Source organism: Argiope bruennichi, chromosome 9, assembly GCF_947563725.1.
Source record: "Argiope bruennichi chromosome 9, qqArgBrue1.1, whole genome shotgun sequence".
Lineage (NCBI taxonomy): Eukaryota > Metazoa > Arthropoda > Arachnida > Araneae > Araneidae > Argiope > Argiope bruennichi.
The window spans coordinates 100725730-100749022 of NC_079159.1; the positions used below are offsets into that span (position 1 = coordinate 100725730).

The 23293-nt window shown below is 28.6% G+C and overlaps 1 protein-coding gene across 5 annotated transcripts in view; it reads right to left on the reverse strand.

The window, feature by feature from the left end:
* The window catches only part of LOC129983761 (SEC14-like protein 2), a 32797-nt gene extending 10217 nt beyond the window's left edge, over positions 1–22580 (reverse strand). For 2 of the 5 annotated variants that reach the window (XM_056093379.1, XM_056093383.1), the window contains exons 1-10: positions 22442–22580; positions 15811–15928; positions 12584–12653; positions 10494–10537; positions 10275–10337; positions 8001–8118; positions 6251–6344; positions 2860–2954; positions 1869–1947; positions 670–750 (exon numbers count right to left, since the gene is read on the reverse strand). In XM_056093379.1, the coding sequence (XP_055949354.1) occupies positions 670–750; positions 1869–1947; positions 2860–2954; positions 6251–6344; positions 8001–8018 (367 nt within the window). In that variant the 5' untranslated portion in view covers positions 8019–8118; positions 10275–10337; positions 10494–10537; ... (1 more) ...; positions 15811–15928; positions 22442–22580. Of the gene's footprint in view, positions 1–669; positions 751–1868; positions 1948–2859; positions 2955–6250; positions 6345–7117; positions 7142–8000; positions 8119–10274; positions 10338–10493; positions 10538–12583; positions 12654–15810; positions 15929–22441 lie in introns of those variants that run through there. The other 3 variants (XM_056093380.1, XM_056093382.1, XM_056093381.1) reach the window with 3 other exon arrangements.
* Between the last annotated feature and the right edge of the window lie 713 nt (positions 22581–23293).

Genomic DNA, 23293 nt, shown 5'->3' on the forward strand with positions numbered 1-23293 from the left:
ACAGATTTCACATACAAAAAGAAAGTTAGATGTAATGTAATAAAAATGTAATTCAGTTTATCGGATACATTACTACAGATTTCACATACAAAAAAAAAGAAAAGAAAAAAAATATAGATGTAATAAAAATGTAAACTTTCATACGATATTGTCAAAGAATATGAAAAAAAATATGAACAAAATCTATATTCTTTAGTTTTTAAAAATGGAAACAAAATATTCAATTAAATAAAGTAATAATTGTTTAGATTCCTTTGCAACAATGAGTAGTACTGTTGCCAATTATGCATAATATATTTTTTTAAAAATTGTAAAAAACAGAAAGCAAAATCACATACGATATTATTAAAAAACAATTTTTTAAAGATGATATAAAAGTAAGATGTTATAAAATCATTTATGTATTATTATATTTAGAGAAACTATCGAAAAGGGTTCTCATATTTTAATTAATTAAAATTTTAAAAAGAAGCTTTCTAAAATGAACATTTCTAACTTAAAAAATATATTCATTCTAAATTCAGAAGAAAAATAAACACAGCCAATCGCTTTCATTGCTAATAAAAATTATAGGTTTCATTAATAAATTATTTCAGACGATTAAAATGTGTTTAAAATTTTTTGATAAAACAAAAATGCAATTTGAAAGAGAGTACAAATCGCACATACTGTTAATGATAAAAGCTACCTTGAGATTTTCAGGATAGTTATTCTCGTACAGTTTTAAAGATGCGAGAGCCATTTCGTACACTGTAAAATAAATGTAGCCATTAGAACACATCCAGTTAATATAATCATTATATAAAATAATTTATAAAATTTTCGGACCAAATTTTATGTTCTGTATTATAAAAGCATTCGTTTAAGAAATGATTACTTTATCTAAAAAATATAAATCCTAAAAAAAGTGTTCATTTATTAATATATATTACCTTTAGTTTGTAAGAACATAGATCTGTTTGACATTTGTGGAAATAAGTAATATGTATTTCCGTGGTTTAGCTTTACAGCCTCAAGAGTTTAGTTTAGTTTAGTTATATTAGCATCCCGTTTAAACCAACACTAGGGCTATTTTGGGACGGACCTCGTAATTTTGAACCTCGGTCAGATGACGAGGACGACACCTGAGCTGGAACTCCCTCTCCACGCCACGCCACACCATCGGGAGGACGTTTGGTCATGACGAATTTAACGTGTAACAGACCCCCTGACACGACGGTCCTTCGGTGGAATCGGGATACGAACCTGAAACCCTCCGTTTCCGAAGCCGAGACCTTACCAACAGGCCACCACAGCCCTTGCAGCCTCAAGAGATGAAACAAAATTTTATGAAATTAACTATCCTTATAGTTACAAATGATGTGTTGTGATTTTCAACAAGACGAAGAATAAAACAAAAATTGAGTCACAAATGCAAATCTGCAAATACAAATGTACCTTTGCAGATTTAAAAATTCAAATTTTACATCAAAACTTTGCAGATTTTACATCAAAACTTTGCATCAAAATGTCGTATGAAATGTACGCTTGTTTTTTATAAGCAGAACTTTTTACAATGACAATGATGGAGTGTTCTAATTATTTAGGAAACTTCTTATTCCTATTCCAGAACTTCAGAAATTTGACACATTTAGAAACTATTTACAAAAAAACTTTTCAAAAATTTGTATTTTGTCTTAGTTGCTGATTTATTTGTGAGCTTTTTAAAATATGATAAAAACGTTTGATGCACCGCACATTTTTTCAGTTTCTTAAAAAAGGAATTACATATCAATTCACGTTTCATGTTTTCATATTATGTCTTAATTTAAAGTTTGACAGAGCAAAAGTACTTTATAAGCATAAAGAAGCTGGGAAAAGATAATTACCATCTCTTCTATAAATATGCATGAGATTCAGACCGTCTAAATCGATTATGAAAGTTCGTTTATCAATGTGAATTCCAGTCTGCAAGAGAAAAAAAAATGAAATTAATTTTTTACTTCGAAAATTTAAAAAAAAAAAAAAAAAAAAAAAAAAAAAAACTTAGACACTTTTCGTTGTGAAATGAAAAAAAAAAGTCTAAACACATTTATTTTAAAACCAAGCTACACAAAGGGATCTTTTTTGATAAATTTATAATATAAGTTTATAAAATAATGTTCACAATTTTCTGCTTAAAAACATGAAGCATACTTTAATTCCATTATTATAAAAGCATATTGATTTTCAGGAAATGACAAAGTAAAATGGAAATTAATTCAGTAATCATTAGAATTTACAATAAACTAGAAATTCAAACAACAACAACAACGATGAGAATTATGTAAAAATATAAACCGGGAAAGAAATATGATAAAAAATGATTAAAATCCCTTTTTCAGAAAGTTAAGACAGGTACAGTGGGGCCATAAAATAGAATGAGACATGTGGAGCCCAATTGTAAAAAAAAATCAATTGAGCTAACCGAATTCAGTTTGAATACAATTTTGATCATGGATTTTTAATTTATCTAAAGAAATAAAATAAAATTATATTAAAATAAAAAATAACACTTTTAATTGAACCCAACAACTGCAATATTGCAGTATTCTCGCAATTAGTATATATAATTAACCGAAAAAATTTCAAAACTCTATAACATGAGAACATGAACTTATTTGAATTTGTGATTTTAACGGTTTCCTTATGATATTTCGAACGAAGTAACTAGACACTCGAGGTCTTCATTGTTTCGTTTTATAACTTTAGAGTTCCATATCTGGAATATAGAACGCTAAAATGTCAAAATTACCTTTTTGAGTTCATCCTATATATCATAAATGCCCAATACAATAAGAAGACATAAAACATTTATAAATATTCAGTGAGAAAAATTACCTCTCTGCTCCGTTTCCTCATCTCTTCTTTATCCGTGTCCAGAAACCATACGATGTACTTTGGTAATTCCGAAGGGCGAACGCAGCATAATGCCCCTAATAGGAAGCATTATTATTTCAGAAAGCAAAATATTTCATGAAAATGGTGATGGATTCTTGGATTATATTAAATAAACTATGTGGTTAAAAATACACAACTAACAATAATCATTTTCTCTGAAATCAATGAATAATGGACTTTACTTATTAAATACAAACTCGAATTTACGATTCCCTTTGAATATCAATTTAAAAATGAAAGGGAAATCTTTGAAAATAGATATAATTCAACGTTAATGATCTTAATTGTGAGAAATTGTACAAAAAAATATAGACTTATCATAAAATGAGCACATATTGAGAATTATAATATATTTGGGAATTTTGATTATATTATTTCACTTTTGAAAAAAATTAAAGGAAAAAGTTTCTAATTCTTCCATGTGTAAATATGTCCATGGGTACATATTTACACATTGACAGTATTGTAAATAGTTTATACGTTGATAATATTATGATCCTACATTCCACTGCCGAAATTAATTTTTTTAAAAATCACAATCGAGTTTCAGTTGTATAAAAAATACATCTCCTTATATTCTACTGAAATAGGTGATTCATATATTTCACTAGCAGCATAGTAAATTTTTAGGTAAATGGATTCTGAACACCATGTCTTTCATTTTAATAATTTGCACTATGTAAAATAAAAGAGGAAAAGGAAAGTTTCCAAAAGCTAATATTCGAAAATTAAAATCAATTAATTTTTTTTAATATTATTTTTTCCTAAATAATGAAAGAACAGGGAAATTTAGATAAGTCAGTGTTTATTCGGCAAGCGTATATAAACATATTTATCTAGACAAATTTAGTTAAATCTATAATTTATCAAATTGCCTTTAATCTATTCTATTATTTAAATTTATTCATTACTAGTGCATTTGATGGCGTATATTCATCGAATATTAAAAAAAAAAAACAATTGTCCTTAGTTATCTAGAAATATTTTCTTGACTTACACTTCCCATATGCATAGAAAATAAGATCATATTGAAAAGAAATTATAGCAAATTCTTAGCACTAAATGTATTCAAAACGTTAAATTAGTTAATAAAATTTCGATAACATAAACCAAATACATCATTTTTCGTATCAACTTTAGTTCATCGAAACCTTTCTACACTAACTATTCCATTTCCGATCTTTCAAATATCAAGGGTTAAAAGCAACCTCATTGATGGCAGTAAAGTAATCTTATGAGATGGAAGGCAATTTACCGCAATGGGCAGCCAATAAATCTTAATAAAAGACGATACTGCTGCAAGGATGCCTTTAACTGTAATTGCCTGCTGAGCTAATAATGATTAGTACTAAAAACGTCTTGCAGTAATAGTTGATTAGAAATCCATAAGAAATACAAGCTTTATTATGCTTTGTATTATTTAAATTGCATTTTATATTATGTTTGTTGAGATTAACTACCATTAGACGGCGCATAAAAAGAAATAATTAATATTCTATACTTAATTAAAGCTTTAAAAGAATCGAAAATATACAACTAAAATATTAATGAAATGTGAAATTTGATAAAATATAAAGAGGCAGTAATAATTTAATAGTTAATATATTTTTCCAAAACTCAGAAACAAAATACATGCCAAAATATTGTAGAGAATAAAATTAAAGAAAATTCTTTTTTAACATTTATTTAAATTTTTTATAAAGTTTTGTTTATTTTCGAAGATAAAAGAAAAAAAGAAAACAAAAAATAAACGCTCACAATGCCGTTTTTCAGAACAAGCAGTGAAATACAACAATAATATAAAAGAGAAGAAAATAAATAAAACAAACAAAGAAATAAATATAAAAAAATCAAAAGAAGAAAAATATGTACAGCTTCTAGAAACTTCCGAGCAATCTCCACACGATGTTGCCAATGAAAGTTGCAATTTCCTTATTTTGCTTCATCGGACTATCTTTTTTGTTTTCAGCTATTAAAACCTCAGTGCACGTGTGTTTTATCATTTTCGAAATAGGATAAACATTTTTAAAATGTATATTATTTATTTTATAGAAGTTACATTATTTATTTTTCCAGGGTGGCATTATAAATAAAAGGACAATGAGCAGGTGGGAAGATTTAAAAAAAATTCTGAGTTGCCAGTATGCATAGAGCAAATGTAAGTCAATGCAAAAGATTTATGACCCAAGCTCATGCGACATAAATTTTTGGTTCTACGTATTCTAATATATATTTGTTCTTGATTTCGCGTGCTTTCAGTAAAAATTATATAATATAATATTATTTGAATTTTTAGAGGTTGCAGAAGTAGAAGCTCATAAACAGTCAATCTCTACTGGATTCAATTCTAAATTTGTTTTATATCTGTACTACAAGAGTAGGATATCCAAATGTTAAATTGTGTGCCGAATTTTAATATCCTAGCTCTGTTCGTTTTGTAGTTTTATAGTTAATTTACATTCAGACCACCAGACAAACTTCTTTTGAATGAATTTTGTTCGTTTTGATAACTGTCTTGACAAGTTTACAATTAACAACTTTGAACTAAAGAACATATGCCAAATTTCATCTTTCTAGCTCAGAATGTTTTTTAGTTATCGTATTCACAGACAAATGGGTATGTAAAAATTCCAAAATGTGTAAATGTAATTCCAAAAATGTGTTTTTTTGACTCGATCCTCATGTTTCTGAGTTATTCAACTCAGAAACATGAGGATTTCGAGGACATGAGGATTTCGTTAAAATCTCTAGTTCAAATTTTTTGTATAATTGTAATTTTTTGTAATCTCTTTGTATATTGTCACTTTCTATTGTCTTTGTCTTTTTTGCACCATATACAAGAATTAAAAATATAATTATCTCATTTAAAATACTTAAAGCGATGACAATCATGGGAATCCCTAGCAAAATTACAAAGCATTTTTTCAAAATTTCTAAATTTTAATAATTACAAATTTAAGTATATTTTAGAAGCTAAAATAACTCTTCAAAAATTAAATCAATAAATATTTCTTTTCGGCAAACTGAAAAAAAAACTTTTATAAATTTAGATACGGAAGTATAAAAGATATTCCTAACACTGTATATTATTGAGAATGGGGACCAATAAAATTAGGCTAATAATTTTTCAATAATCTTCAAGAGCGGTATTTTTCTATGCCCATCTGAGTTTCATATAGGCAATTATGAAATACCGCAACAAAATTGCAGTAAATTTGTGTACTCAGTATACAGCTAAATTACATAAGTAAAAATGGATTATATTATGGATCATATTCCAGGTCCATTATTACATTATTTAAAATATAAATAATGCTTCGCGCCATTTTACCTTTTATATCTTGGTATCCAACCTGAACCAATCTAACGGGACATCCATCTTTGTCATATCCCAACACCGGAGGCATCAAGAAATCTCGTAAAATCTGAAAAATTAAAAGTTTAGGATATTTTAAGGAAAAAATAAGCTATATAAGCAAATAGAAATATTGGTGATAAACTTTTGAAACTATTAGACAAGGCAGAAAATTTCAAATCAACAAATTTACAAGCAATTTATTGATAATTTTATTAATTGTTGCTTGTTCTATTTAAGTATTTTATGATATGAATTAAACAAGAAAATGATATAGCAAACCATCAATAATTTCAAACAATTTGTAACGTTGAAAAAATAATTCTTTTTTTAATCAGACATAGTGTTAAACATATTCAAGAATAATTTACATATTCTGACATTATATATACATGGAAAGTTGAATAATAGAATAATAACATGGAACCATAACCATTATCCGATAATAACATGGAATAGTTGTTATCGAAGAGGATAATATGATAATCCGTTTTGTTTTAAAATATGTGGAATACAGAATAAAAACAATAGAATCTCCAAAATGTTAGCATCTATATGACTTCATTTAAAATTGTATATTTTTTATGATTAAACTACAAACTGTTTCTCACTTTAGCGGCAATTTTAAATTAGAAACTAAATTTGTTCCCTGACATACGTTAAAAAATGAAAAAAAAAATGTAATAAAATTATAAAGGTGAATAGATGAAAATTTAATAAAGTCAATAAAATAAATAATAAAAAATATACTGAACTAGTAAATCATAAAAATAAATAATAAAAATAAATAATAAAAATAATAAATAATGACTTTATATTCGAAATAATTCATAATATACATACGTGAAGCATGTAAAACACACGTGAACGTCAAAAACTTCATTTCATAATTACAATTTTGTTCAATTTCGCCCGTTCCAAATAAGTACGGAATTATTTATGTTTTCTTAAATGTCAGGAAGCAATAAAAATATTTTCATAAATTCTTCAACTATCATCAAATTTTAAAACTCAATTTCATTTTCAGACAGTTCTGCATTGAATTTCATGCCATGAAATTACTGTTTATCTACCTTAAGTGTGAAAAAAAAATCCTCATGAATTCTAAGATCCGAAAACTCTTCAATCTTTCATCACTTGATAAGGCCTCATCTTAAAAAGCAAGTAACTTTTTAAGTATCTATTAAGATTCAATCGATTAATCCTATTTCCAACACAGTTTGTATTTACACTGGAGTTTTTGTCACCAAATTGTGATATGCATATCAGAAATATCAGCAAATGGACATAAAGTTATTTTTTAAGGTTATAAGGTTCCTTATGGTTCCTAGAATCAAGAAGTTCGACATATTTCTGCCTTCAGTGGAGATTTAAATTTTTCTGAGTACAAGCCATGCAGCACGTCGTGATTTTTTCTCTACATAAGAGATCTCAATCCTTTCTGCTTGAATTTCAGATCTCACTGCAGTAAGATGTGAATTTGATAGTCTCGTGTTGATTCAACTTTCTGTATCAAGGCATGCATTTTCATACAGATAAATGTGCAATATTGAGAAGATTTTACTGGTTTCAGCAAATAATCAAAATAATTTTACAAAGACCATTCAATTATATAGTCACGAAATCTCTTATAATTCTATGGGGCTTTAGATTGAGTTGATATATGTTGATTTCGACCATACATTCTGGCAATGATCTTCTTATATAGTAAAAAAATTAATTCTACCTGTATTTCAGAGATCATTTCAGTAAGAGGTTACTTCGTCAGTTTCATACCAATTGGAAGGATTAGTCGATGTAAGATATTTTAACAATGGACAATGTGTGGAACTTACGGCAATATTCTGCAATAAAAAAAATGTGAAATTTTGAGTTAGTACCCTCTATTCTCTCAAATACATGAAAAGAAGGATTGCAAATATTGACTTATGACTTTTTGAATCAATTATATATTCTTACTTATTCAAGATAAGTTTTATTAACTATATTATTACTTTTTCCGATTGTTGTTAAATATAAATTTCAAGAAAATTATGAAGGATAAATGAATATATAAATTCTTAAAAGATGCAAATGCAGAAAAATTACAATAAAACTATTTAATGAAAATTAGATATTAGTTTATTATTAAATTAAAATGCTGAAGGCTGGCATTATTTGTCAATTATGTGTCATACCCATTGTGACTTAAAACAAGTAATAACTTTTAAGGACCTGAAAATTTCATACCAATATTTGCACCCCTCTGTGAAAATAAATCAGTTTAGCATTAATTACACTAAATATTTGGTTTATTATGTTATATATGTTTTTGCTGTATCTCACTCTCATGTATTCTATTGTAGTATTTTTTACTTTTACTTTGTTTTCATTGCTATTTTTTTGTATTCCCTAACTTAATTGTACGGATAAACTAACTGAAATAAACGGCCAAAACTGTTTATATGTTCATTGGTGGTATTAGCGACACTTTAAATTTTTTGTGGAAAAGTGTTCATTATCTTGAAAGGAAAGTTAAACCGGGCTAAATGAATACAAAAAAAAAAAAAAAAAAAAACCCTCTTATAGATGAGGAATTCTGGTATTATTTGCATTTCAAGAAGCCATTTTTTTCTATTTTCTATTTTCTATCTTGTAATTTATCTTTTTTTTATAGATATTTAATTAAATAATATAAGGTATTTTATAGTACTTGTACTTTTAATTCTCTTTAATTACATGTGATGAATTTTCACTACATGTTTACAGTTCGGGCGTGTCAGTTTAGTCTTTTTTTTAAATATTAAATTTGAATTGCTATTGAACTTCGAATTAAATTAGAAATGTTCGGACATGTTTGAACACTTTTTCAATAAACTGCACAGGAACTGTGTGGTATCTTTTGAGAATCGCTGACAGTGCCAATCCTTAGCGTCAGGATGAACTAAAAATTGCTCAAGATGGGAGTTGGGCTGTTGAATGGCTGTGGAAATGTGATGTTTTATAGGCTTTGAATTGTTTCTTCTTTGTAAAGATAGGATTTTGTTATTAGTTGTACATAATGTATCACTCACGATAGCGTCAATTAAATGCCATCACACAAAGTTGCTTCTTTTTTTTATATTCGTAGACATAATTCAAAAACCTTAGGGAATAAAAATCAATTCAATTAGTAGCAGAGTTGCTGACTATAGTCTAGTAAAAGAAATACATTTGAATTTTACAATTATATAACAAATAGCCTATACATGTCTATATTGTTGCCCATTCGTTAAGTGGTCCTGGTTGGAAATATGAACGTTACTGTTAGTCGTTTTGGGACAGCAGCTACGAATCCATTCGAAATATGAAATTTTGAATATTTGATAGACTGTTAATACCAAATGCAAAGGAAAAGAAAAGATTATTGCTACTGGTTGTGAAAAATTCATTTTTAAAAATTCTTCTTGCAAAATTTGTATAATTTATATAGGCGATGTTGCTTATTAGGAGAGGATATTATATGTTTAAATTTTAAAATTTAATTTTCGAAAAATTTAATTTTTTGATTAAAATTTACCAAGATCAAACTAACTTTATGTTATTTAAATAATTCAGTAAATCAATTTTGCAAACTTAGAAACTTTTTTAACAGTTTCTTTATAGAATGAGGTCTATTGTTAATTTTTATCTAAGTATATTATTTGTGAGTAAATCAAAAAGTATTTGCAGAGAAGGAAATTATTATTTGTACGTGGTCCAGCAATATTTGCCTAAATGTGTGGGATAATTTAGAAGAAAAAAATTATAAGTTACCAGAGGCTCAAAATTTAACATAGTAACATTTTTGTATTATGCACAAAAAGATAATAAAATTATGCTTTATTATCTTTTCTAACTGCTATATTCTATGCTTTATTATCTTTTCTAACTGCTATATTCTATGCTTTATAATCTTTTCTTTCTGCTAACGATTGTTAGCAGAAAAAGTAATTGATATCACAATAAATCTTTGTTGATATTTAAAAAAATGATAGAATACCTTTGGAAGCTGGTATTCTTTAGCATAATATTCTTCAGGGAATTCTTTACGAAATTCTAGATGCTGAAATAGGAAATAAAAGTCAATGCTGCCTCACAGAATATGTATTGTTTTTTCAATTTTATGGATAAAACATTATTCAAAAAAGAAATATAAATGAGAAAATTAATATTTCTTTTTTAAAAAAAATCTGAGCTTATAGAAGTGAAAATGTACTACCCTACTAAACATTTCTTCTGTTTTCTTCAAATCAAATTTCTTTGCTATAAAATAAAAAAAAGAAATTATTAACAAAAAAGTCGAATTTCCACTAAAATTGAATATAAAAATTACATAATATTTTTATAATAGAATTATAAAACTTTCAAACCCTTTTAAAATTTTAATCAGAGTTAACAAGTACAGTGAAAAAAAGAACATTTATGAAATTTCTGAATAATTCAATTATTTCGATAATAATTCTTTCAGTATAAGTGACGAGGAAATATAATTACTTGAATTTTCATATAACTTGCAATGATTGAACTTTTATTCAATAGCGGTGACATTGGATATGAAGCAAAAATGAAAGAATGATTTCTGCCTACATTACATATTTAATTACTTATAATATACAGGGGAATTTAGAAATTCCTTCTTAAATGCTAAAAATTTTTAGGTATAATCAGAAGAGTCCTTTTTTTAAATGTTATATTAAAATGCGGTCACATATTATGGTTGTTATGCAATAGGAGCATTTGTTAAGGAAAGAAGCCACAATCTAATTTTCTAACTGAAATTTGTTTTAGGAAACTATATTTTCAAAAAAGCTGAAACATTCAACCCAGGCCCGAAAGCTGACACTAGTGCAAGTCTTAAAACATACCTCTAGCAGATTTTTTCTCCTAACATCAGTGGATTAAGCAGTTGTACCAAACTTTTCTTCCTACTGGTATGGGTTGAATAGTTGCATATCTCAATGTAATGAAAGACTCCCACTGTTTAAGAAATGTTTGTAAGCCTCGATTAAATCAATGAACCCGCACAAGAGGAGTGACGGGGGGCTAGAGGAAGCTTCGGCTCACTGGTGGGGGGTGTTCATGAATTCCTCTTGCTCGGTAGGGCTGGACCGCAAGGTGCTGGCATGCTGGCAAGATCCGATTTTTTCTTGTAGGTCTTTCAACGACTTTAAACCCTATTTCAGATAGGTTTAGCAGGAATGGATATTCAATATATCAGTAGAAAGGCATTGCTCTTCAATATTTGTACTAGAATTGTTGGAGATAGATCGCTGCCACTACTGCTCGACATGAAAACATTTAGGATATTCTCGGAAAAAATGTTTTCTCTTAGGAATTCTTCGGTCATGAATTAATGTCCTGTATCTTCAAGGCCAAATGCAAATATAGTAACTCTTTTAGTGGTCGTAAATTGCGTCTAAGGTAACATGCTTCTAAAGCTTCTACATAAAAATGGCATGTTTATGTATTCTGTGTGCACACTTAAAGTCAGTCTATTGGTTCTTAACTCACTTTATACAAATGACACTATATATATATATATAATTTGATCTAGAGTTATCATATGTAGGCGAATAGATAATTTTAATTAAACAGAATTTTAGTTAATTTAATATTAAATAAAATTTCGGCGTTTTATGCGCTAACTTTTGAAATACTAAAGCACAATAATAAAAATATTACTCTACTAAAATATTCAGCGATATATTTTTAGTTGTCATTCAATTTCTTAATAAATTATGAAAAAGCCGTGAATTGTATGAAATAATAAGCATCTAATTTCAAAATATGTCTTTTGAATTATTTTCTGAAGTAATTTTTCATATACATTTCAGGGACCCACCGAGAGCGGCATTTCAAATATGGAGAAGAAGTCGTACATCTAAGCAGGTTTTATCTATTGAAGAGGGTATACTAATGACGTTGTTGCCTGATCATCGATGATGGGCACACATAGTATGGCCACGCCGTTATGAAATTATTTTGTGCAAATCGCAGAAAAAGTGTTATTATCCGGGCGATTTATTATTCAATTTCCTATATTCTAAGATTTATCGGTAAATTTTTTCTAATTGCAACAGTCGGGCAGTTCGTTCTTACATTTTATTAAATTCTGATTAAATCTTAAGTTATCAGAATTCAAATTCAAATGATTTCTAAAACTTTTATTTTTACTACATATATTTCAAACTGTTTTCCTTTTTATGCCCATTAAATATAAGAAAGTCAAACTTTGCAATATCTTTATCTTTCATCGCTTTTGTATTCTACAAAAGAAATTTTAATATCAATGGAAATGAAACTTCTTACCTCTCAAAAATTGCAGTAGCAAGTGATCATCCTGTTGCGGTAGTAATTCATCTTTGAAAATTTCTCGAAGCTTAAAATATAATCAAATAAAAATGAAATATGCTTCATTATAGATAAAAAAAATATCGCTTACACGAAACTGTCTTATTTCAAAAAAAAAAAAAAAAAATATTGTAAGAATAAATTTTTTTTATAATAAATGTAAATTGCTCTTATAAAATTTTCGTTAGATATCACATTCAACGTAACAGCAGCATATGAAAAGTATTTTTTTTTATGATTATTATAAACACTTCCGTATTTCTGCTAATTTAACAGCCGTTTAACAGATCATGTTTAAAAACACATCAGCATAATGTTTCGAAAGGAAAAATTTTTGATTATCAGAAAGTTATTATAAACAAGAAGAAATTGTAAATTAAGCGATTGCATGTCCTGCCGTAATATCCGGGTTACTAAATGACCATGGCGTCATGATAATCACAAGGGAACTATGGCATAATACTCAATGATGATTTGCCTTGCCACATATCTTTCCCATGGGAGATATGTCTAATTAATGAAACCCTTAAAAGCATATCATTATTATTATTATACTTTCAGAAGAAGCTGGCGGTTTCTCATTCCTCAGTCTTACTAACTAGTAGTTAATTTAGTAATGCAACGGAGTTATCCTTAATTCTTCCTATTTACCTGTCCTATTTTATCTTAACATTTGAATTAAACTGAATGATCATATTCATGTTAACAATTGCAATTATGGGTGGTATCTTAATAGCCATTATAGGAGAGTGCAATTCTTCCCGCAGGAGGTATGTCCTCGGAATAGAGGTAACTTAACGCAATATCATTACTATACCGTTAGGAAAAACGACAATCCTCTTAATTATCTGAGGACTTCACGAATTTGTAAAACCCATCTCCTTTAGAGGGAGTATTTAGTTTAGTAAGATCAGCATTGCGTTTTAATCCTATGAGTCCTGACTTCCCGATATCGCCCTGTTCGACAGGGGCCTGACTCGTGCTCTTTGCGGCGGTTAAATGAGTTTAAATGAGTGTTCGTCGAGAAATATCTTTCATCCTTTTAAACTCATTTAACCGCCCCAAAGCGCCTGAGTCAGACCCTTGTCGAACAGGGCGATATCGGGTGGCCAGGGCTCATAAGGTTAAAGTTAAACGATGTCCGTATTTGGATATTACCTCTTCGATTCTTTCTCGTTATCAGTATTTAAAGACAAGGTAAACTCTTCAACCGTTATGTTATCCTCCTCCTCTGAGAATGGCATAACGGTTAACGGTTTTTCCCACGGTTAACGTTTTTAACGGTTTTTACCACCACACTGAAAGGAAAATGCATGATCTATTACGGTAAACTGAATAAAGAAATGAAGGCCAAATGTGTGTCTACTAGGCATTTGCATACGGAGAAACTCCGGTACAAAAGAGCACAGAATCCTCTTTCCATTCTCAGAGACATTTCAATTCCCCTCAGCCTCTATAGCCAAATAAATGAAGTCAAAATAAACGTTTAAGTGCATTCGTTTCGTTTAAATAAACTAATCACCTAATTTCCGAAGGAGTAATATAATAATAATAAGGAGTGTTTTGGGATGGACCTTCTCTTTTCATGCCAGGGATAGATGGCGAGAACGGAAAATGTTTGATACTCAATTTCCGATTGAACTGCGACCTCCAAGCTGAAGCAGAATCTGGAAACATTCATTCAGGAATTTTCTTTCTTAAGATTTCATCTTCTCATTATTTCATCATTGAATTAATTTCAATGCATAGAAAATGAGTTTGTCTGGATGCCTATATTTTTACAGACTTTTTAGCACCCTAAAAAATTAACAGTTCATTCAACAACTGATTTTTTTATAGACTTAAAAAGCGTTCTGAATTATTATCTTTATTATTAATACAGATTGCAAGCGTGTTGGCGCTATAATATAATTGGCTTTTATAATGATGACTTATTTTAATAAAAGTGAGGGAACACTTATAAAAATGTTTTTTGTAACTAAGAGAGTGTAATATGCTCGAGCTTTGCATCGTTAAATACAGATCGTTCGATACAGAACTACTATATTGGGCCGAAATATACTTAGAAAAATAGAAATGTTCGGAAATAGAAATGATTTTAAAATTTTTTAATTCAAATGAGAATTAATGAAAAATTACATGAAATTAAAAACAAATTTCCACTCTATTTGTCGAAAATATTGTAGCAAAAATATGCATTTTCAGCCAACTTACAATCAAAAAATTATCTTCTCCATGATAAAAATTTAATTTACAAACATTTTTTGTCTGTTTTTAATCAGTTTTTAAAGATATTTTTATGTTTATTTTACAAAAATGCATTTCATTGTGGTTTTGAAATTCTTCTCGTTTTCATTGTTGATATAAATATTTCACCTTGAATTTTTTTTCATTGTTGCGGATGAAGATATGAAGATACGACTTAGTTTCCCATGTTGAGTAAGTTTACTTTTAAAGCATGCATTTAATTAAAGTTTTAAAATTTTTCTGTACATATAATTAAAATTTAATTTCATCAATAAAGAGCGCAGCATAAATGTTTTAAATTGTTCCAATTTTTAAACATAGTTTTTTCCCTGTAACATATGTGGATATATAAAAATAATTTATCTCTATTATTGCCTGAAAACTGCATGATGGAATTTTTATATTAGTTGAAATTCAATAACTTCCCTTTCAAATTAAAGCTCAAATTTTAAGCAAAATGACCAAAAATTAAGTAAATACACAGCACAGTGAACATAATCGTGTAATGTTTTTGCAATACGACGAAACACGTCTCTCAAAATTGAAAGTTAAAAAATACGTTGTTGAGGAAGCCATGAAAAACAAGTTAAATAAAATGTTGTATTGAAATTTTTATCAACCATTAATTCTAGCAAAGAGCTAGTCATCAAACGACTGTGCTAATAAATATAATAAAACATTAAAATCTGTATTCTTTTGTAAAATATACCACCAGAGGGCATCACTAATAAAGATTTAAAATTTAATTGAAATTAAATTAGCATTTGAAAGTGAAGCTCACAAATTTCCTTTAGCTGTATTGCCGCTGATTACAAGTATATATACAAAATTACGGGTCTCTAGTATATAAAGAAATGGGTACAAATATGATTATTAAAATCCATGGTTGTAAATACAACAGTAAAGAAGTCCATTTAAAGTAATGTAAAAAAAATTACCTCTTCCAGAGCTTGTTCCTGGCTAGGACTCAAATCCCCGAGGTGTCCACTCATCTTGAAACATCAAATTTCATCTGTAGAAATCCATGTGTCAGATGCTGTTTAAAACAAGGAGCAACTGAGAGAAATGAATATGTGTCACAATTTAAAATAATATTGCGCAGTAATAAAGAAGGTCACAAGAGGAAAAATCACACTTAAAATGAAAAATTGTCATTGTTTTAGAGAAAAGTTAATCAAAGTGAAAGCAATTTCCTAAGGAAAATTTCAGGTAAAATACGAAATATAGATAAAAACACGACAGCGATGTGCGTGGATAGTATTGAAATATTACGCCTTTGACACACATTGCTAACTATTCTTCATATGATTTGAATAATATCACGAAGGAATATAGGTTACACAATCTTCTGTCAGATACTATAAAGGAAAAGTCTTCTGAATGCGAAATCATGCCTCTTCTGTCACGCAGGTAATTTAATCACGCATTAAACGGCTTTCAAAACCCCTTTGATAACTTTGACAGAATCACACTTAGTATAATTTTAATATAAATGAAAATTAAGTCTGACTTGTTAAAGGCTATTATGGTTATTACTGATCAACTGATTATGTTATTATTTTGTCAGAATAACAATAATAGTAAAAATCTAATTTTCTGTATGCAGTTATTGACCAACTATCAAAGGTCATTATTTTGTCAGAATAACAATAATGGTACGTTTCTAATTTATATGGAAATTAATGGTTAATTATACAAGGTAATTAATAAATCGCAGTCAGTGCAATATCTTTGATATATATTAAGTCAATAATTTTTTTGTCGGTCTGGACGAAAGAAAACAATAGCTTATAAATATACAAGAGATAAAACGAATTTCCTCTGACAAAATTGATATATCTCGTTAAGAACGGGGGATATTGTCCTATTCATTTGATGTATATAACGTAATTGGGGTACTTGAATTCAAATCTATGCCCTTCAATAGAACCTTTCTTTGTTCCTTTATTGTTTTCTTTTCTGTTACTTTGTTTCATTTCTCATCTTTATTGTGTCTTACACTTCCGTCGTCTCAAAGAAAGTTCATTCGCCTTTAAAGACGAATGCATTTCCTTTAAAATATGAAATAAAAAAGTGAGAAAGTTCTCCCATTGACTTTTTTTTTATTTCAGATTTGAAATGACGAGTTTAGATGTTTTTAGAATGAAAAATTTTTATCTCCTGTTTGACCAGAATAGTTTTTCGAAATCAACTCCATGTATTCTGAACAATCATTTAAATGCAAACAAAATTTAAACAGCAGTAATTATACTAGTCAAGTCATATCGCTGCTTTTGTCTTCTAATTGTTCATATTAGCACTAAACTATTTTGAACCTGCTTCCTATCTTTATTCTTTCACCTATTTTCCATTATACTTACGTAACATAGTACGCACTTTTGTATTTTACTTCGTAATATGATAAAGAGAAATCAGTATATATTTTTAATCTATACCATTTATGCCAATCCAAAATTTACAACATATTTAAAATTTACGGCAATTAATCCCTGGAATATTACATCAGTGGGATTTGTCTTCTTGAAACCCTCTCAGATTTTCTCTAATAAAGATCTTATTCCCCTCTCCATAGTTGGGTAAGTTCGAGAGGAAAAGCGTGAGTATAGCATTTTTACTGAATGTAACGTACGAATTTGTTTTTCGGACACCATTTTTCTGACGTATTGGAAATAAAATTTGGTATAGAATTACAATTATAGTTATAAAATCGTATGCCAAATTTTATTGATTCGAATATCATTGATTTAAGTAATTCGTTTATAAATAAAAGCATTTACTTGCATGTGAAAGTACAAAATGATAGAGAGCAATTCTTTTACAGATTTGCTTCAAAATTTGATAAGAATCTGCAATTTAGAAGCTGTGTGCCATTTTTTTCTAGCTCTTTATGTTTTGAGTATGCTAAGATCGAATGTGCTTGTATTTGAACAATCAAACAGATAGATTTCCTACTGAATGATTTCGTTCAAAGCTTGCTAAATATTTTTAAATTTTGTATTTGAACAATCAAACAGATAGATTTCCTCTGAATGATTTCGTTCAAAGCTTGCTAAATATTTTTAAATTTTGTATTTGAACAATCAAACAGATAGATTTCCTCTGAATGATTTCGTTCAAAGCTTGCTAAATATTTTTAAATTTTGTATTTGAACAATCGAACAGATAGATTTCCTCTGAATGATTTCCTTCAAAGCTTGCTAAATATTTTAAAATTTTGTATTTGAACAATCAAACAGATAGATTTCCTCTGAATGATTTCGTTCAAAGCTTGCTAAATATTTTTTGATTTTGTATTTGAACAATCGAACAGATAGATTTCCTCTGAATGATTTCGTTCAAAGCTTGCTAAATATTTTTAAATTTTGTATTTGAACAATCAAACAGATAGATTTCCTCTGAATGATTTCGTTCAAATCTTGCTAAATATTTTGAAATTTTGTATTTGAACAATCAAACAGATAGATTTCCTCTGAATGATTTCGTTCAAAGCTTGTTAAATATTTTTAAATTTTGTATTTGAACAATCAAACAGATAGATTTCCTCTGAATGATTTCGTTCAAAGTTTGCTAAATATTTTTAAATTTTGGTGTTAATAAAATATATTAAATTTCATCAGCCTAGCTCAAAGCATTTTTTGAATCATTGTGATCATTAATACTGAAATAATGCAAAAATGTGCTATTCGAAATTGAGGAGGCCTTAAATATGGAGATTCGTCTAATTCTCGATTCCGAATTTTTCGCCAGTTAAAATACTTTTCCTGTTTATTTCGCATACGAGAATGTAGAAAAGTAAGCAAATCAAACAAATTAAATTTAATATGCAAATAATGCAAAAAAAATTATAAATAAATGTGTCAAAGTTTTGACGAAATTCTTCCATGGAAGTTCTGTCTGTCAGTCTTTCTCGTGCATGTGAATATGATGTCTAAAATAAGAAAGCTATATAGATAATATTTGGAATATGATTCTATTATAAAAATCGTGACAGAAACTCTTTAAAATATTGATTGTTAATTAGTTTCTGGAGAGGAGAATTTCAAAGTATGTTGTTTACACCAAAGCTGTAGTTCGGCAACTAATTTTAGGCTAAATTCGTGAAAGGAATCTGTCTGTCAGTGTATTCGCGTATACGTGGAGAGACAAAACTCGATCGACAAGATTAGAAAGATGAAAGGAAGTTTAATAAGAGTTCTTGACGCCAAAATTGTGATATTTGTTTATTTTTACTACCTCGGATATAATTGGCAACTTTCAGATGCCGCCAAGATCGCCAAGCTTCTTTATACACAAAACGTCAAAATTTTGTCACAAAGAAGTCAATGTTTAGCAACTTCTGGTAATATCGTTTACATTATTTTGGTGATTTATGGCGTGGATCATAAAAATAAACAAGTGCCATAGCAAATCTGCCGTGCCATAACCAAGCGTCATAGAAAATATGACTCGTCATAAAAAAGTACACGTCATAAAATTTTCGACTGTAACTTTCTAATAGGCTCTATCGTTACTAATATTTGATAGTCGCTCGAGACGATTACTATCTAATAAGCTGACTTTCTATCTGAATAGAAATAACAAATTTATCAAAATTCAAAATGAGGAAGGGGTTGAAAGACCTGAGAAAATAATGCAAACCTTGGATGTGCGTGAAAAAAAAAGAATGAAAAAATCAGTTTGCAGCACTGGTCTGATAGCAATTCTAGTATCTGAAAATTTGAAGGGAGAAAGGATTGCTCTTGGTTTCCAAATCAGTCAGTCACTTGGGATCACAGTGGAGTTTCATAAGCTGCCCGTTGATGACCTGCATTTTTCTTGCTTTTTTTTTCTTTTTATCATTGAACTCTGAGTGTAAAAACGTAAGCAAAAAGCATCAAATTCTTAGAATGGAAAACAAATTAGAAAACAAGCTTATAAATTTATCTAATTAGTAAACACATTAGATAAATAAACGTACTATACAAAATAATTTCAGGGGTTACAGTAATTGTATCAATTTGCGACTCAACAATCCTAATGGGAAGAAGATATTGACAGATTCAAATTACAACAGAGAGACAGTGCACGTGTTAGGGAATTGTGTTTCTTGTCAACAAGCATGGGTTGCTTCTCAGAATTAATAACTGATAGCAATCGTCCAAAAAATATTGTGTCCAATTTACCTCGTGATATTGGATACGAAATAAAAGAAATATAGAGAAAAAAAATAACAATGAAATTCTGATTAATAACCAGATTCTCCCTCATTTTGAGAAAGGAAATCTAGATATTTCTGAAGCATTTTTTCCCAATGTCAGATAGTGTTTTATGCGCTTTGATAAACAACCTACTATTAAATTGAATGAAATTGTTTTATTCTCAAGGATAAAAGTAATTTTTTTCGATTGCACAAAAGTAACAAGGAAATTAAGTGATCATATGTCTAATCATTATCGTGTGGGCCACTTATCCGAAGGGTTTTCCAGCAAGCACACATTTTTGTATCAGAATGGCAATGAAACTGAAGCGCCATCTTTAGAGTTATTATTTTATGATAATAATTGTCACCAACTTTGAACAATTTATCCAATATGAATTCGAAAGTCATTTCATTATCAGTCGTCAAGTTTTCAGCAGTCATATGCATATAAAACTATTCTTTTGATAAAATCCAAGCTTCGGAAGCGCAAATAAGAGACCCAATTCCACCAATGATTCAATAAATAAAGGCCTTGCAAATTAAATCTGCTTAGGTGAAACATTCTTCCATTAATGGTGTGATAGGAAAATTTGAAGAGTAGATTGTTGACTTGGGTGTCTTTCCTATCATCTAAACATGGCCCTTGTGTATTTTTCAAATCAGTTGTTTATACAGATTTTGGACTATTATTTTAAATCAAACTTAAGTCATTGTTGAAGGGGCTAAGTACAGCAGCAACCAAAGAATTTTTTTTTGCAATATAACTATCTATATATCTGAAATCATTTATTCTGCATACATTTGAAACGTGACAAACATTATAATAATCATTGCTGAAGACGATGTAAGATTTTGACATATACACGCACATTTATATCATTATCATATATATTAATCAAATGGCTCATAAACCATTAGAAAAACTCTAAAAAAATCCAAATCTCCAAAGAAAAAAAAATTTTTGCATAGAAATATCTAACTTCAAGCTTCTGTTTATTTATTTATTTTTTCGTTATTGAATTGCCACAGAAAGCTGTTATAATAATGCAATAACGAAAAGGGCGTTTCATTACAAGAAAATTACAAATATTTGTTGGCACATTACTCAGAGAACCCCTTCCTATGGTTTCCTATGGTTTCCATAATTATCTGACTTCATACTGTTGAGTCGTAGTTGGATGACGAGGACAATACTTGAATCTTCAATCTTCGAAATTTTCACAACGTTAATGCAGATGTTTCTCTATGTCAAAGGAAACTTCGCCTTTCGGCAAAATCGGTTTTCGAACCTGTATTCCTCTGGTACGAAAGTTGAAAACTTGCTACTAAGCTAATTGGCCTTCTATTTGCGAATTGGAATAAATATTTTTTGACGTTTTGGCTGTTTCTTTTCTTAAATCATATAGCAAACACTGCTCTTTAACATCAAAATAAATAAATAAATAAATATTATTCGAAGTGTAAGAGGTGAGAAGTGAGCTAGGTCAGATGCAAATGCAATAATTTAAACAGCTAAAAAAACTTTGTTTTTTCAACCATCACATAAACACGAATGTAAGAGTTTTTGATCATTTAGCTATAAAAAACCCCCAGAAAATAAGGTATCATTTTTAACACTATTAATAACATCTTTTATAATGAGTACATTTATTTCAGCTGTGCTATAAAAATGCTTCATATGAATTGATAAGATAATAATTTTCAAAATATATATTTATTTTATTCTTAAACTACACAATCATTTTATTTTTCAATAGCAATTATGATAATTTTTATACTAAATAAAATAAGGAATACAAGAGCATAAATTAGTTTTTCCAATTACAAATTAATTAATAATTCCAATTACTAATAATAATTAATGCTATGTTTATATGTTACATTAAGAAATATAATAATGAATTTATTTTAAATGTTAAATTATCTAACGCAAAAAATAATTAAAAAAGGCAAAAAATGTAAGGGGTGGAAATTTTTACCGATCCATAGTGAAGGAATAAAAATGTCATGGAAAAAATTACAGTGCTTTACATTTGAATAATATTGATCTCTAAGCATATAATTCAAGTTAACATGAAATTTGACGAAAAGTTTATTTTAATTAAATAATTATAAATTTGAGTTTGAAACAATATTATGTAGAGACAAAATTAAAATAACAAAAATATTCCTGCTATTTATCGCAATTTTTTTTACGTAAAAAAACATTTTCAAATATAGATCTGAAGAAAAAATTGTTGATATTTTAAAATATAAAGCATCCAAAGTAAAGTAATAACTTATTTACGTTAAAAAGTAACAACCTGTTATAGATTCCTCCTAAAAAATCAAAAGAAGTCAGAACGTTTTTAGTTCTATGTATGGTGGTTATATTACGAAAACAAACTTACCCAATCAAATATGGAAAAACAAAGAAGGAATTCTAGTATTTCAGTTGTTCTATTACATCTCTTTATTAAAAATCACATGCAACAAGTGTGTTCGATTGCGATGTTTTCATTTCCCTCCTTCCCATTCACGTGTTTTATTTCCTTTGTTGTTAGATCACAGTGCGCATGCGGAAATTGACGCTCACGATCTCGTTGGATAACTACGTCACAACTGTGCTGACTCAGATAGCGAAACCGACCTTGATGATAAATAACCACTATTTGACACTACGAAACTAGTGACCTGCATTAATTATTATCTTTCTTATCCTACATATTATCTTATCACATACTTTTTCCACTTTGACATTACTGTCATTTCGCTGTCTCAAAACAAATGCTCGGTCAGTTGACGGAAACTTTTCTATTGCAATCAATACTATAAAGTTGTTATTTTATAACATACTTACTATAAATTCCAGCCATGGTAATGTGCAAGAGGTTAAAAACATTAGAGTATGCGAATTCTGTACAACGTCAAGGTCACTTAAAACTTCATCCATGCTGACTTTAAGATATGATTTCAGAGCTTCTAAATAATTATTGGAATTTAACAGACTTTAACGAATTTAACAGACTTTAATAATTCTGAAGACAGAAAGGAGAAAAAAATGGCACTGACAAAGTAATTTAAATTTAGTAAATAATTTTAGAAAGGAATTTGTTGATACCGCGCTCAGATTTGGTTGGCACGTGTTAGAATCACTGTAGGAAAGTAAAAACCTTCGCCTTTCAAACGTTGAAAGGGGAAAGGTCACAAATTCCTTTCATAGCGTTTATGAGCAATAATTACGAAATATAAATCTTTAGCGT